The 16,475-nt window shown below is 37.9% G+C and overlaps 1 protein-coding gene across 2 annotated transcripts in view; it reads right to left on the reverse strand.

Moving 5' to 3' along the window:
* Positions 1 to 348: 348 nt before the first annotated feature.
* Positions 349 to 16,475, reverse strand: part of LOC119809587 (UDP-glucuronosyltransferase 3A2-like) — a 36,884-nt gene continuing 20,757 nt past the window's right edge. For both annotated transcript variants that reach the window (XM_038322494.2, XM_038322493.2), the window contains exons 3-7: positions 15,307 to 15,421; positions 9,644 to 10,175; positions 4,157 to 4,388; positions 2,666 to 2,885; positions 349 to 1,961 (exon numbers count right to left, since the gene is read on the reverse strand). In XM_038322494.2, the coding sequence (XP_038178422.1) occupies positions 1,685 to 1,961; positions 2,666 to 2,885; positions 4,157 to 4,388; positions 9,644 to 10,175; positions 15,307 to 15,421 (1,376 nt within the window). In that variant the 3' untranslated portion in view covers positions 349 to 1,684. The remainder of the gene's footprint in view (positions 1,962 to 2,665; positions 2,886 to 4,156; positions 4,389 to 9,643; positions 10,176 to 15,306; positions 15,422 to 16,475) is intronic.

Genomic DNA, 16,475 nt, shown 5'->3' on the forward strand with positions numbered 1-16,475 from the left:
GAAGTTACATTTTCCACATTTGTTTTGTTTGGATTCTTTATTTTAATTCTTTATTTTACATTCTTTTCATGCTTATTCTTAGCATCACCTCTGCCAGAACAAAAGCAGGCTAGTTAGTTCTTGCTGTGGCAGATAAATCTAAGCCACATTTCTTATACTGAGTTACTTTGACATCCACCCTTCCTCCATACTTCCACCCTCAGACTCCCTCCATCCTGGAATCATAGAAGAACTGGACCAGAACTTTCTAGAAAGGCCCCCATTCCACTTTCCATTATGTATTTTACCTGTGTATTGTCAGCGTAGGGTGGTCATTGATTTTTAAGATCATTAAAAAAAGCGGTATGATTTGAAGATATAACACAGAAATTAAACACGATTTATTTTTAGAAAATCAACATTAGTTGAGGTGTGTTCTTGATGGGATGATCTTAGGAACAAGAAAACACCTGCTCAAAAAGAACTTTATCTATTTCTAAGTCAGATGGTATTTCAGGAAGTACTTGCAGTAGAACACTGCTTAATAAGTTAAGAGAAAGTGGAGACTCAGCAGGGATTCAGTGTGCTTCCTCTCTCTTCCAACCTAGGATAGTCTGCACATCACACAAATAGTAAATTACAAGATATTGAAATTATATTTGTCCTTAATCAGAAAAATTAATGAAAAAATTAAGCTTTCTCAACTTATGTTCTATTAGGTTCTTTCATGCTTTTCATCATTATAAAAAATGCCGATGAAAAGAGCTGCATTTGTTTCTGTGTATATTTTACTTTTTATTTTATAAGCACACCTTATATTCTGGCTTCTGTGTGTAACATGAGCTGTAATATGTGTTCCTCATCCACACTACAGATGACCCCGCATGGGATTTCCCATGTACACTTGCTTTCAAGAATAGGGACTGTTTTATTAAGAATGGCCATGCATTCCTTGCTGTTGCTCAACTTTCACCATCTTGAAAATAGGACATTCAATATTTATCACTTCTCTTTGTATCTTCATTCAGTGAAGTTCATTCTGCATCAATTTATAAATTTCTGGCTTATTCTGTTTTGCACATAGCTGTTACTTCAATAAGTGGATAGACTGTAGTTTCTTTTCTTTATTTTAATTTCTCTGACATAAGAAAATAAATCTATCATATCAGTCACATAAAACTTGTGACTTACAACACTTCAATTTTCTATGAACTTTAATTTTGATTTTACTAAGAGAAAATAATTTACTTTATTCATATGTTGTCATTGTCAGTAAAATTTGTTCATATTGAATCTTGAAACTGAACAAATATTCTGAACTCTAAAGAGAGACTAAAAGACAAGAAAAATATAGGAGTAAGTAAAATTTGTAAATATGTTTTTTAACTAAAACAATTGAAGAAATAAGAGTCAAAGACTAGAAGTCACAGAGAAGATGAAACTCTCATAGCACTGTGAATGGCAGAAAGGACCGAAGAGGAGAAATGACCGGGAAAAGAAGGTTTGTACTAGAGCAAAGGGAGCCAGGGAGTCAGTCAATGTACTGTATGAGGATTATGAAAAAGACAGAAAATAGTGAGGACAACTGGAGCTCCACCAGCAGGAAGAGGGAAAGAGGAGAACCCTGGGAGTTCCTTGTGCTAGGGAACGGGGAAGCCTTTAAAGAGCCAGAGCTCCCAACATCCTCCCCAGGTCAAACTTAACATTATGCCTTCTTTTCCTTCCTAGCCACACCCAGGATACTGAGCAACAAGCCCAGCACTTTCTTCAGCAGCCACAAGGTTGCCAGAGTGAGCCCCAGCAGGAACAATAGGACATCCAGCAGGTGCTGCACATGCCATGGCTGTTGAAAGCCATGGGGCTTTAGATGTGCTCCTCCCCCTGATTGTAGGATGTGGTCAATCCAGCCCACCAGACGCTGGGAAGGTGTGAGGGGGTGGGAGCACCTGATGGCCCTGGCAGTCATTGCTGCAGTCTTGTACCTGAGGGCAGACACAGAGAGAATGTGTTATCAATGTGCTGTGCACATTTGAGATCTTATAATACACACAAAAATGTATACATACACACTTAAGTGTATACACACCTCTGTAAAGGGTAAAATATACACAACTGTAATTCTTGATTGATAACTGTTTTGTTGTATGTAATTTTACTATGTTAAAGATAAAGTGTTCTTTTTTATTAAAACAGAAAAGAAGAGGTGATGTGGGAGTCCTCTCTGTGTGTTGTAATTACCATTAATGAATAAAGAAACTGCTTTGGACCTATAGCAAAGCAGAACTTAGGTATTCAGGGAAAGCTAGGCTGAATGCTGGGAGAAACAAGGGCAGAGTTGGAGAGACACCATAGAGCTGCTGCCAGAGTCAGATTGCTGAAACTTTGCTGGTAAGCCACTGTCACATGGCGATACACAGACTAATAGAAATAGGTTAAATTAAGATGTAAGGGTTAATAATAAGAACTTAGACCTAGTGGGCCAAGCAGTGATTAATTAATACAGTTTCTGTGTGATTATTTTGGGTCTAAGCTATCAGGGCAGCTGGGAGTTACAAGCGACCTCCCTCCTCCTACATTTTACCACACCCCACAAAATTCTGGTTTCATTGATAAACAGACAACACAGACCCCTTAGTGTGAGGCCTGCATTCAACCTAAAGGAGCCCAACACTAGAGAACTGCATACCTTTTGTCTTCTATGACTTCTTTAAGTGTAAGTGCAAATGTCTCTGCCTTGATTGTCTCTAGCTGAACAGAAACACCAATTTTCTTAGCTTCTATTCGGACCATGTTTTCAGGTTGGTCTGCACAAAATGGAATCCCTACCATGGGTACTCCATGCTGTATGGCCTCCATGATGCTATTCATTCCACCGTGGGTGACAAAAAGTCGAATACTAGGATGAGCTGTTGCAAAAGAAAAAAAAGAATTCAATATTTCACTCTGAAAGTTTCAGATACCAGGTAAAGCAGCAGACCCAAGAAATACCAATGTACTGAACATAATGGATATACTGTTTTTTTTTTATTTTGAGATTTGCATTGTTCTAGGATATGATATCTAGCCTTCCCTCTACAAAAGGATGCCTTACTTCAGTGCAAAACTATCAATCACTTAGATAGAACCCAGTGACAGCTATAAAGAGAGAAACAGGCCAGGCATGTTCCTCTGTCTTTCTAATCACCCTCATCTTCACCATTGATACTTTCTTTTTTACATTTCTTGCCTCTGCCTTCTCTTGCTTTCCACATTTGATCTCTTACTAAGCTTGTATTCTATGTATTATCTCCTCTATTTTAAGAGAAACTTACAAAAGTTAATGATATATCAGATACTTCTGTATTTACCAATTTTATCTGTCACTCCATATTGAAAGCAACCATACATTTCTTATGATCATAAAGAAATCATCCCAAACTATACCTCACACAAAATCTGCCCAAGTTCCCTGGAAAGCAAGTCTATTCTCTGCTGTGTAGCCTGCAATTTTACTGAATGTAGAACTATGTGAAAATTTTCCTAGCTTATTTTTAGTTACATTTTAGGTACAAAATTGTGATTCAGTCATTGTGTATGGAAGTAATGAGTTCTCAAAAAGTCACACAGAAACAATTTGAGGGGATATGGCTTTAGGGAATTCTCTGTTGTACAAAAAATCATACTATACTCTGATGCTACTTGAGTTGACACTCAAATAGCTTTCTATATCCTCAATCCCCCAACATCAATGTAAGTTTCTTGAGTTTTCAGTCCTTTGCCAACTATCAAAATGTGTCTGCATTCTTGCATTTATATTCGTGTTTTTAAAATGCTGAAAAGTTCTCACATTATTGTGAGAATAGTGACAGCTTCCCTAAGGAGCAGCTATAGTTCACATATTGTTCAAGACTGTGTTGGAGATATCAGTGTTAAATATTTTTATGTCAAGGGTACATATCTATTTAGGACCTTGAGACCTGTCTGAGTTGGGAAGGATAAGGAAGTTGCTGCTATCACCTGTCTAGAGCACAGACTGATTGCCCCAAGAACTCTAGCTGCTTTTGCTTGCCTGCTGGAGATCTAGCTTTACCTATCAGCAGTCTTTTCTTCTGCCAGTCCAAATATTCAAACATTCGTTATCTGTTAAGTTCCAAAAGCACATAAACAGGAATAAAGTAACAGGTCTAGGGATGCTTACCCAAAAGGTCATTCTGGGGAACCCAATCCATGATTTTGACATTTGGGGCCAATCTCACATCTTTGGGCCAATGACCATCCTTAACTGTCCACAACACCCCTTGAGGGAGGCGAGCAAAGGCATTGTTCATTTCCTTAATAAGTTCCTTGGTCTGATGCAGGGTTACTACGGAGCCCAGGGCCACAAGGACAAAACCTGAGTCTCCAAACTTAGAGATAAAATCCTCGAGATCCTAGAAAAATGATAAAGGAAAGATGGCAAAAGAAGTGGTTTGTAAAAGACAAAGTAGCTATAACACAAAATCAATCCTGAACTTAAACCTTTACTTTATTTTCTTATGTTCTATATGATAAAACACCCTTCATAAACCCAAGCTCTGCTCTGAGTACTGTCTGCATAGATTGGCAGCCCTCTCTTCACTGTTGAGCTTATATGAATTGCTCTCCTAAGCAAATACACATACAAGATTTTATTTGAGTAACAGAATACTACTTCTAGAAGTTTACGTTCAGGAGTAAACTGATTGTTAAGGGAAATTTTTTCATTTAATAACTTGAGTCCCCTCCTAAATATTTTCAATATGATCTGTATTCTTTTTTAATTACAGAAATACTATACACAAAATTTCTTCACTTTCTGTGATGTATAATGTCTTCTCTTCTGGTGTTGTTTTCTAGCTTTGGTTGCAGGGTAATGACAGATTTATATAATGGGTTGAGAAGTCTCCTTTCCTGTGGAACCACCACCAATATTTATAGAGGAAGCAGTTTAGAGAGAACTAGGCCCAAATGTAAAATGATCGTTTACATTAAAAGGGGATATGCTGTAGACAGATGGATACTTTGCATTGGTATGGATCTTGGTTTATTGATACAAATCTAAGATCAATTTTGTTTTATATATATATATATATAACATATATATGTATATATTTCTGCTCTTGATTAAGGTATTGTTTTTTGCAGTTCATTTAAAAATGTAATGTATAATTATGAAATATGGGTTAATAGAGTCATCCATAATAGTCAAGCTTATAGTCATGTTAGTTAGGTTTTCTAGATATGTAAAGATGTATTTTAGTTTGATAATCTTAAAACCTTTCAAAAACCTATGGAATATGACATTTAACATGTTTTAAGAACTTAGGAATTTTCATGACAGTGGGACACATCTGCTCCTGACAGCACCAATTTACTTCAAGAGCATACATAATGGGCATTGAAGAGGTTCCTTATGGCATTGGTTAGTCATTTGGGCAAGAAACTGCTCTTGCCTGGATTGCTTCATGCTATGCTGTATGAACTGGACCCACAGGACCCACAGAGAAGTGATTGCTGAACCTGCCTAAAGGCAAGACCATTCTTCGGGGTCCCTGCTTCATGAAAGAGTCTGCAAGACATTCTGCAGGACACAGAAAAATGTGACTGGCAAACTGCCAATATAGGCAAACCTGTCTTTGAAATTTCCTGCTTCGTGGAAAAGTCTGTTGGATACTATGGGCCTGTAGGCTGCAAATGGATACCCCAACAGTACAGAAGAACTTTCAGTGATTGTCCAGGCAGCAAGATGTCTCTGCCAATTCTAGAGTTTTGGAAGTTGCTTACAATGCACTTCCTGTTAACTTAGGTAATATTATATCGTTCTGGAGTCTTTGATGAATAAAGAATAGATAGTTATAATTATAGTTTTCCTTAATTATGATAAAAATAAAAGTAGATATAAATATTGTAACTATAATCCTTGCTTGATAACTGTTTTGTTATATGTAATTTTTTCTGTGTTAAAGTTAAAAACTTCCTTTTTATTTAAATAGGAAAAGGGAAGTGGTGTGGGAAGTCCTTCTATATATGTGTTGTTTTAATTGGTTAATGAATAAAGAAGCTACTTTTGGCCAATGACTTAACAGAATATAGCCAGGCTAGAAAAGATATAAACAGAGAGTAAGCAGAGTCAAGGAGATGCCATGAAGCCACCAGAGAAGAAAGCTGCAAGCTGCCAGTTGGAACCTTGTCAGTAAGCCATGAGCCTTGGAAAATAAAAAATAGCTGGGCGGTGGTGGCGCACGCCTTTATTCCCAGCACTCGGGAGGCAGAGGCAGGCGGATCTCTGTGAATTCGAGACCAGCCTGGTCTACAAGAGCTAGTTCCAGGACAGGCTCTAAAAAAAAAAAAAAAAAAGCTGCAGAGAAACCCTGTCTCGAAAAACCAAAAAAAAAAGAAAAAAAAAAAGAAAAATAATAGAAATGGGTTAATACTAGATGTAAGAGCTAGCTAGCAATATGTTTAAGTGATTGGCCAAGCAGTAATTTAAATAATATAGTGTCTGAGTGATTATTTCAGGGATGAGCAGACAAGAACAAACAAGCGGCCTCCCCCAACATTAATTCTTAAGTGTTTCACTTAATTCACCCGTTAACCCATGTTATGTTAGATTTCCTTAGAGATTTTATTATTGTTTCAGTCTAATTAAATGCCAAAAGTTTAAGACTTTTATTTGTTCTTGAGTCAGTTGTGTTAACAGACATGCATACACATTTTTCCATTCATGTAGGATAACTATTTTGATGATATACCATTTTTTAATTTCCTTTTAATCTTTATTGTTTTAAGTAATAGTAGGTCATTTTTCACTTCATAACGTAATTTTTTATTACTCTTTTTTATTTATTTTCTCAGTTATTCTACTGGTTTTTCATCGTACTACTCTTTTGTTTGCATTGATTCTAAATTTTTTTTCTATTCATCATTTCAGTTACCTACACTGTGATTTTTTTTTAATATCCCTCTTTCTGTTAGCAGCCTGTTTAGCTTTCTCTTCATTATCTGTGCCTGGTACTGAAGGGTCAGGTTATCAATTTCAAATACCTTATCTGTACTAATGATGAAAATAACAGCTACAAATTTCACCTAAGTCTTGTTTTTATCGTACTCCATTTTCCCTTCTGTTTCGTCTCATTTCCTTGATATGTGATATTTGCGAATATTCCTCTTGATTTTTCCCTGAGCCTCACTGGCTATTTTATAGTGTGCTGTCTGTTTTTACATACTGTTGATTTCTATCTCATCCCACTGTGACAAGCGTTATTTGCGTTAATTTAAGATTTTGAAAGTTACTGGGGTTCTTTTGTCTGTGTGCTGTCTAACGTACGAACCAAGGCAAGGAATTTGCTTTGTGCATTAGAGATTATGTGCCCTGCTCTTGTTGGATGGAACACTTGGGTCTTGTGAGTTGATTCAGTAGCTAAGAGAACTAGCTGTCCTTCCAGAGGACAACAGTTAAATTCCCACATAACAGGTCACAATCTTCTGCAACTCTAGCTCCCAGGAATCCATTACCCTTTTCTGATGTCCTCTGGGCCCAGGCGCACACACATACACATTCAGAGCAAACACTCAAGCACAGAAAAATGACTTAAAAATAAACTTAAAGGGCTGGAGAGATGGCTCAGTGGTTAAGAGCACTGCCTGCTCTTCCAAAGGTCCTGAGTTCAATTCCCAGCAACCACATGGTGGCTCACAACCATCTGTAATGAGATCTGGTGCCCTCTTCTGGCCTGCAGGCATACATTCTCAGAATATTGAGAACACTGTATACATAATGAATAAATAAATCTTAAAAAATAAAAAATAAACTTAAAATATACTCTATGCATTTCTAATAGTTCCTGTGAATATATGGTGCTATTCAAGATGATAATTTGTATGGATATTCTTTTCATTCTAAAACTATAGAATTGAAGTCTTAAGTTATTATTTATTTTTTCTTTAAATTCCTAAATTTTCTTCCCAATTTTATTTTATATTTTGTGCACATATGACCAATTTCACTATAAATTAACTGTTTCAAATATTTTAAATAATATTTTTAAAGTTTGGCAAACACAAAATTCCAAATAGTTATATATTGTCATTAACCTGCAGTGAATGTTTTGATATTGTCTATTTTCCTTATGTTGACAATCACCATAGTCTATTTTGATTCTCCATGATTTTTTTTATGAAATGTGGTAAAACACCACACAGAGTAGATTTCAGACTCTTTAGTCAGGATTTACTTCAAAACATTTCTTCCCACTCTTTACTTTAACCATACTCTATTTAGTCTCTGTGTGCCAAGATCTGAACTTCCTGTACAGAAGGTGAGGTCTCTGTCAATCATATCTAAATTTGTAAATATAAATTAATCTTCTGCTACTTCAGGATTCAATCAGGGAACCCAGATGATGACTGTGTAACTTCCAAATCTATATAGTGTACACCTATCCCACAAATTTGGGGTTTCAGGAAATTCTATCCAAATCCCATATCAGAAACCTCCTTCCAAGAAGAATATATATGTATCACTCACAAATCACTTCCCAAAACATCCTTCTCACCCACTTCAAGGAAGTGTAGGTAATTTGGTACCAAAGAGAGCTAGAGGAATTCTGTATCCTCTCTGCTTTGAATTGAAAGCAGAAGAAACGTCACCTTCATCACCTCAATGTCTAGGACAACACTATACAAAACCAAAAGTGATCATTCCTCCCAGCATGGGACAGGAAATCCCACAGTAACAGATAACAAGCAATCAAATATCCTTAGCTCTCTGCACTTTTAGATTTTCAGTGGTAGCGATTCTGAGCCTGCACTGAACATGCAAACTACATAACAGCTTTGATGGCTTATGGTAGCATGATGCAGTACAAAAGGCTCAACAGTCTCAACAGAACAACAGAATCAGTTCCTCTTGTTACTGCTAATGTCTGCATACATGCCTTCTGAAAGTGTTATCTGTTTCATAATGAAGAACCTGTCTCCTTAACAAATACTAAATGTATGACTATTCACTGTATTTATTTTATATATAGCTCAAAATTAATATTGAAATATCAAGACTAGCTACTGGAGTTATTCCAGCAAACCCAGGACTACGGAGATACTAAAGAAACTCAAACTTTGTGCCAAGATCCTCAAACTTAGCACGTGGTATTCTAACAATCTACATTTGCAACCCTAAAAATGTACTCTGAGAATGCCCCTCTTGCCTTAGAGTACTTCCTTTTAGGACATCTCTGCCAAGAAACAATTCCTACCTATGGTGGTTTGAAAGAAAATACTCCCCAAAGGTAGTGGCACTATTAGAAGGTATGACCTTATTGGAATGCGTGTCACCTTGTTGAAGGAAGTGTGTCACTATGGGAGTGAGCATTGACATCTCCTATGCCCAAGCTATGCCCAGTGTCACAGTTCACTTCCTGTTGCCTGTGGATCAAGATGTAGAGCTCTCAGTTCCTTCTCCAGTTACATGCCTGCCTACATGCTACCATGTTTCCTGTCATGAGTATAATGAACTAAATCTTTGAAAGTGCAGGTCACCCAAATTAAATGTTGTTCTTTCTTAGGATTTCTGTGGTCATGGTGTCTCCTCACAGCCCTAACGTAGACATCCCCTAAGCATGGCAAGCTTCTGAGTGAAAGATAAACTGAGGGCTGAGGTTTCACTCACTTGAGGTATTGGCCTGGCAGGTTTGTCCATTAAGCCTCCCACATAGACTGTGTTGGGAAACAAGGGACGAGCAAAGTCAAAGGCAAAATCAGAGTTGATGAAAGAAAGCTCTGCTTTCAGTGGAAGGTCAGACAAAACAGGTCGAGAGTCTTCTGCAAAATGTTCCTGGATGGTGGCATCAAATTGAGAAAATATTTCTCTTTGCTTCAAAGAGAAATCAAAGAACATCAGGAAGTTCTTCACTCGGCCCCAGAAGTCCATTTGGTCAGTTAGACGGGACCCACACACTGGAACATAAGACAAGGGGCTTGTTAGCCCAAAGTTCATATAGCTAAATTGCATGGGAAGAACGGTCACAAATTTTTTCTCAAGTTTCTCAGCAATCAGGTAAGAGCATAAATCTAAATAATCAAAAAGTAGTAGATCAAAATTCTCGTTCCTTAAGAAGTCCATGATGTCCTCTCTGCCTAAGAAGTGACTGCACAAACCTCCCAAGAGTTTATATATCTTTACAATGACATGATGTGTGTTCCTGTAAAAAAAAAAGAAGAAGAAGAAGAAGAAGAAGAAGAAGACATAATTCAGAAGCTGTTTTATACATTTTGGAAGACTTTTATACTCAATGAAAGTATTTCATAACTAGACAAACACAAGTCTATAATCCAACACTCTGGAAATGGAGACAGAAGGATCAGAAATCCAAGACCAGTCTTAGACTTGAGACTTTTGAGGCCAGAAGACTAGATTAAATAAAAGCCTGACTCACTTAGAAAAAATATGATTTTTAATATGTTTTATGGGAAGAGGTCATATATCCTGAATTTTTCTTTTCTTCTGTATAAAGATATACAAATCATTATGTTATAGTGTTACTTATTATTTAAAGCATGTTTTCCATAAAATAAAGTAAGTTTTTTAATTAAAAACAAAACAGATCCATAGAAATTCATTTTCCAGTCCTGCATGGAGATATTTTTTTACTTCTTATACTTCTTAATCATCTTTGCTAGAGAGAGAGAGAGAGAGAGAGAGAGAGAGAGAGAGAGAATATTCTAGACATGAATTGCAGCTGTTGAACAAAACATTCAGCTTTACTTTCTGGTGTAGATATTTATCTGCTTCTCAAACTATTCATACTCCATCACATTTCCTCTAAGGATCTAATTCCCATTCATCATCAATGCAAGTTCTATTTCTTCTGTCTTGAAAGCTATCACTGATTATAGTCGATCTCGGACTATATCCATCTCCTTGAGTAGCTGTATAATGCTGTCTATCTCACATTACATAGTAAGTTTTGGGGTGACAATATTGTTCTCCTTCCAATCTGTGTAAGTGGCATGATTACAGCTTTTATAATCGTCAATGGTAAAGCCAAGTCTTTTAATCATGTTTTTCTTGGCTTAAATATTTTGCCCCAGAAAGGAACTTTCCAATGATAATACTGGAACTAGGCTGATCATGTTTCAACTTTCTGCTTAAGAACCTAGGCAATTAAAAATAAAACAAAATGTAAAACCTCCTGCTTTGTTCTTTTCTATCTGAAATCTAAACTTAAGTGTGTATGTGTCTGTGTGTGTGTGTGTGTGTGTGTGTGTGTGCGTTTGTCTTTTTACATGATGGAGTTAGAAAGGAGGCTATGAGAGCACATAAAAATAAAAGGCAGCAAAAGAGATACAGGTGTCATGGAACAGTGCTTTGGTGAAGGGGGCAAAGTAGAACAAAGGATAGCAACATTGTGTTCTCTTGAAAATTCATAGCAAAACCTATTACTTTGTATGCTAACCTAAGATTCTAATGGGAAAAAGAAGTGTGATTGGAAGCTTGCTATTAGAATTGACAACTCTTACTGACTCAAACTTCCGCTGAAGATTGTGTTAAACTTTAGTCATCCTACTGATGACTCTTGCCTACAGCACTGTTGGGAACAGTGAGACCCCAGATCCTGAATTTCTTGTAATCCCCTGATCTGAGTGCCTACAGCTGCTCTGAGCACTAGACCTTCAGGAGTTCCTGATGGCAGGAGAGTGGTTTCTGGTGGGTTTGGCTGGGGCGTGGCTATCTCTATATAATCTGCCCCTGAACACAATAAAGGGGGCATTCTTGGGGAATTCAAGGATGACCTGTGTCGCTGTCTGTCTGTCTGTGTGTGTTTGTGTATTTTAACCTCCTGCCCCTTGCCCGAAGCTCGGTAACTGGGTAAAAGCACATCAAACGCAGACACGGGGGCGCCGCGGTGCGTGGCACAGCACTTTCCCAGGGACCCTTTCACATCAATGCTTACTGGATAAGCATCCTGGTAAAAATGCACAAGTGCACCATGTCCTCCTACATCAAAAGATCCACAAGACGAGAGACCAATGGCACTCTGTCTTTCCTCATTTTAGACCCAACCTAAAATCAAATAGCTGTGGTTTGTCTACAAGGATTCATCTGTCAGAGAGCTCAATGTAGCTGTCTAGAGGTAGAAGTGTCTTTAAGAGAACACCTTAGTAGGAGATTATTAAAAGCCCTTATCCTATAGATTGTTAAAACAGTCCATTTTAGAGTGAGTTAAACCCAGTAGGAGTTGTAAACCTGTTCTTTCTCTTCTCTTCACTCATCCAGCCCCACATGCTTTAGTCATTATGATACCTTCTGTCATGTTTTCAGTAAAGCTGACATGATTGCTGTTTGCACCATGTGTTGGGGACTGCAAACCCTCAATATTCAATTTTCAATAACCGCTTGCCTGCCAGATAAACAACTTGTTTTCCTATGTTTCAGCTCCTCTGAGCACAAGACCCTCTCGAGTTCCGGATGGCGGAGGAGTGGTTTCTTGTGGGCTTGCAGCTAAAAAAATCCTGAGGGCTGGGGCGTGGCCATTGGTGAGGGAGAGCCCTATATAAGCTGCCCTGTAACACAATAAAATTGGCGCTCTTGTTTCCAAGAGTGACCCATGTCTCTGTGTGTTTTTCAATCTCCAGCGCCTTGCCCGACTCACAAACTGTCCGGTAGTGCAGGTGCTACACCATGAACTTGAATTTACACAACTGAGACCTGAATGAGCTTATTTTCATTATAAAAAAAAATCACTCAGATGGAGTTATGCTAATATAATAATCACATGTAGGTCAATACAAAGCATAAATTCTCTAAATTGATCACCTATGTTCCATTTTTAAAAACATGTTGTGTAACACTTGCCAAAAAATGTGATAAATGCAGGATTGGTTTACTAACAAAAAGGATGGTAGTCCCTTTAAAGTAACTGAGCTGTAAAATCCTCAAGACGTTTCTTTTCTCACCCTCTGGACTGTATTTTCCTTGTAATTTTCACCACTCCTCAAGAATTCAAGCTTAGAAAAGATGCAATATATATGTTTTAACTGTTTATAAAAATCAGCCCTGTTAGACTGAGGTGCAATTTGACTTCTCTGTATATATAACAAAAGATATGTGGTCTTTAAGTGTCTATGAGTGAGAAAGCTTTCCAAAAAGAATCTTGGTGCGGCGAGCACCACCTAGAGTGTTAAGTAGAATTTTTAAGGAAACAGATGAGATCGAGACCAATGGCATTAACTAAGTGACACATCTGTACTTGTCACCCATATGGAAGACAGAGGAGGTTCTGCACATCCCAACCAAGGACTAAAAGCCTCAGGTACATCTGCATCACCTGGTCTTTAAAATTTATTAAAATTACCTGCTGTTATTGGCTGTTAAGTCAGTTATAACCAAGCTACAGTCTATGGAACCATAGAGATTAAGTATAAAGTAAGGGACTAGTGGGCACAAAAAGAACTCATTGAGAAAGGGAAATGGAATGCTGAAGGATGGAATGGAAGGTCTGTAGTGGGAGGATCAAGTGGAAAGGGGAGAGAGTGATAAGGGAGAAACTTCAGGGAGACAAAGGGCCATTTGAGGAGTAGTGAGTGTGGAAACCTAACATAGTAGACACTTCCTAAGATATATACATCCCAAATGATGTGGGAGACAGAGTCCCAACTGGCCATCTCTTGCCACCAAATGAGCTTCCAGTACCATAATTGTGTCACATCTAATTGAGTTGTTGTCCAAAGGGGTCCCACAAGAATCCCCCAAACAACCCAGGCAGTTGCCAAAACTATAGGCTACTCTCTACAAACAGGCAACAGAGCTCTATTGCTAAAGATAACACCTATACAGAACACTGATCATGGGGAAATTGAGCTGTTGCCTATAAAGAGCCTAGGTTCTAGTGTCATTGCTACAGAGATATACTCTGTACACGACCAAAGGAGAAACATAAACATCAATTTAGGCACAAACTCATTGATCTACAGTGCTGTCCTGCCTGCAAGATACGCAAGAGCAATGGAGGGACAAAGCTTGTGGGAGTAACCAATGGATAACTGGTTTGACTTAAGACCCACTTCCAGATGAAACCTACACCTGGCACTGATTGGGTAATTAAGAACCCGAGACTTGCTACCCCAGGGGAGTAGAGTAAACCCAAATGCTATTGGTCTAAAACACAAAACATATGAATAAAATTACATTTAAAGACATTTTGTTATACTAGCAGTTCAGTGCCTTACACATTTCTTATATCATCAGAGAAGCTTCCTCCTACAGCAGAAGGGAATAAATACAGAGACCCACAGTCAGACATTATACAGAGAATGAGAGACCTTGGAACATTCAACTAAATGGGTTGTCTTCATCAAATCTCTTGTGTTTGGGAGCAGGGAACCAGATCAAAAGCAGATAGAGGAAAAGCAGATAGAAACACTAAAAGAGCCAGAGGGGATAGAATATATCAGGAAAACAAGACCCTCTAAACATGAACAAAGATCATGTGAATTCACAGCAACTGGGGCGCGTGCGCACACACACATACACACACACACACAACACACACATATGCTTCTAGTTTAGTGCTTTATAAGATTTCTGAGTGTGCAAAAGAGTGGGTCTCTGATTCTTGTGCCTTCTCTCAGGTTTTTTTACTTTTGTTTGTTTTAATTGTCCAACTCTGATGTCACATTTTTGGTTTTATGGTATTTTATTTTGCTGTATTTTATTATATATACATGTAATATATTGTTAGATATTATCAGAAGCCTGCTTGTTTTCTAGTGAGTGACGGAAAGAGAGTGGATCTGGGTGGGAGGAGATCTGAGGAGCTACCGGGAGGAATAGAGGGAAGACTACACTCAGGATATATTATATGAGAAAAATAATCTTCAGTAAAACGGAGGAAAAGGAAATCTTTTAAAGTAGCTTAACAGGAAAGGACCAAAGAATGACAGATGACATATGCACATGCAATGGAGCTTCCTCCATTAGGAATTGTATGTAGGAGGGTGACAAAGTTCATGGAGAAGGTGGCTCCTCTGTCCCTGAATAGAGAGGTTGCAGTGGCTGTGCTGGCTTCATTGAGAGGACATGAGCAGATGACAAGTAGCATGCAGAAAAGAAGGTCTAAAAGTCACATCTTCCACTTTCTAGAGAATATCCCATCATTGATCTAGCTGTCAGTCATCTACCATGCACCACTCAAAGAAAATCCATCCCTACATCAATTAATTCACCCAGAAATCATTTCTCTTAAACTCACTCAAAGCATCATGAGACCATCATTTTCCCATTTGAAAGACTTGATTAATAATACTTTGGTTCCATAAATTAAAGCAAATTACCTCTGACGAACTAATTCTTCTAAAAGGATATTTAATCTATTACGGAATTCCTCTTGTTGATCTTCAGGTAGATGCCAGTTTATAACCTGGTATGATACTTTCTCTTCTTTAACCCCTAAGGAAACACCAAATGAGTAAAATTTAAATTTAATCACAATATATCCCACATTATATGGTGATAAAAATAATTAATTTAATATCCCATCTTTGTGGAATTTGATTTTTCTCTTCAATGGTTTAGTTCTTTTGATCTATCCAATTCTGTAATGTGATAATATTTATTGAAACATTACAACAATTCAATAACTTTTATACAGTCTACAATAAAGAAGACTTGTAGCAACTGCTTTCATTTAAACACATGGTTATTATTCTTTATTTTACAGATGAGAAAATGCAAAGGAAAACATTCTAAAATGATATCATAGTTGGGGTTAATAGTTATGTAAAAGTCAGCTTGATTGCAGAGTCCTTGCATTTCATTAAAAAAATTAAAATGAAATATGCCAAGTATTGGTTTGCTTGTTTGTCTTTTTGTTTCTGTTTATTTCATGTCTGCGATTTGTTTGTCTGCTTGCTTGCTTGTTTGTTTTGTGCCAGAGTCATGCTTAGTAGCCCCAATTGGCTTTCAACTCTTTTCATTGTGCTGTATCATGTGACCTGTCTTGGAGTCTCAGACTCCATCATGATTGTACATCCCACCACCAACTACGGCTGCCTCTCCTCAGTGGAAGGACTCTCACCTGTATGTGTGCAAGGCAGTGGTGTGCATAGTAAAGTGTTGGGATGGAGACTGTAGTGATGAGCTGTGGGCTGCATTCCCGCCGCCCTGCTTTCGACCTCCTGACTAGCTTATGCCCCAAAATAATTACACAGAAACTGTATTCTTTTAAACACTGCCTGGCCCATTATTTTCAGGCTCTTATTCACATCTTGACTAACCCATATCTAATAATCTGTGTAGCACCACAAAGTGGTGCCTTACCAGGTAGATTCTAGCATGTGTCCATCTTGGGCTGGAGCTTCATCGCATCTGGCTTCTCTCTGAGGAGAGGCTCGGTGGTCTGCCTAACTTAAGAGAGGCATGGAATCTGACTGAGCCATCTACCTCACTTCCTTCTTCCTGTTCTGTCTACTCCACCCACCTAAGGGCCGGTCTATCAGATGGG

This window comes from Arvicola amphibius, chromosome 3, assembly GCF_903992535.2.
Source record: "Arvicola amphibius chromosome 3, mArvAmp1.2, whole genome shotgun sequence".
Classification (NCBI taxonomy): Eukaryota; Metazoa; Chordata; class Mammalia; order Rodentia; family Cricetidae; genus Arvicola; species Arvicola amphibius.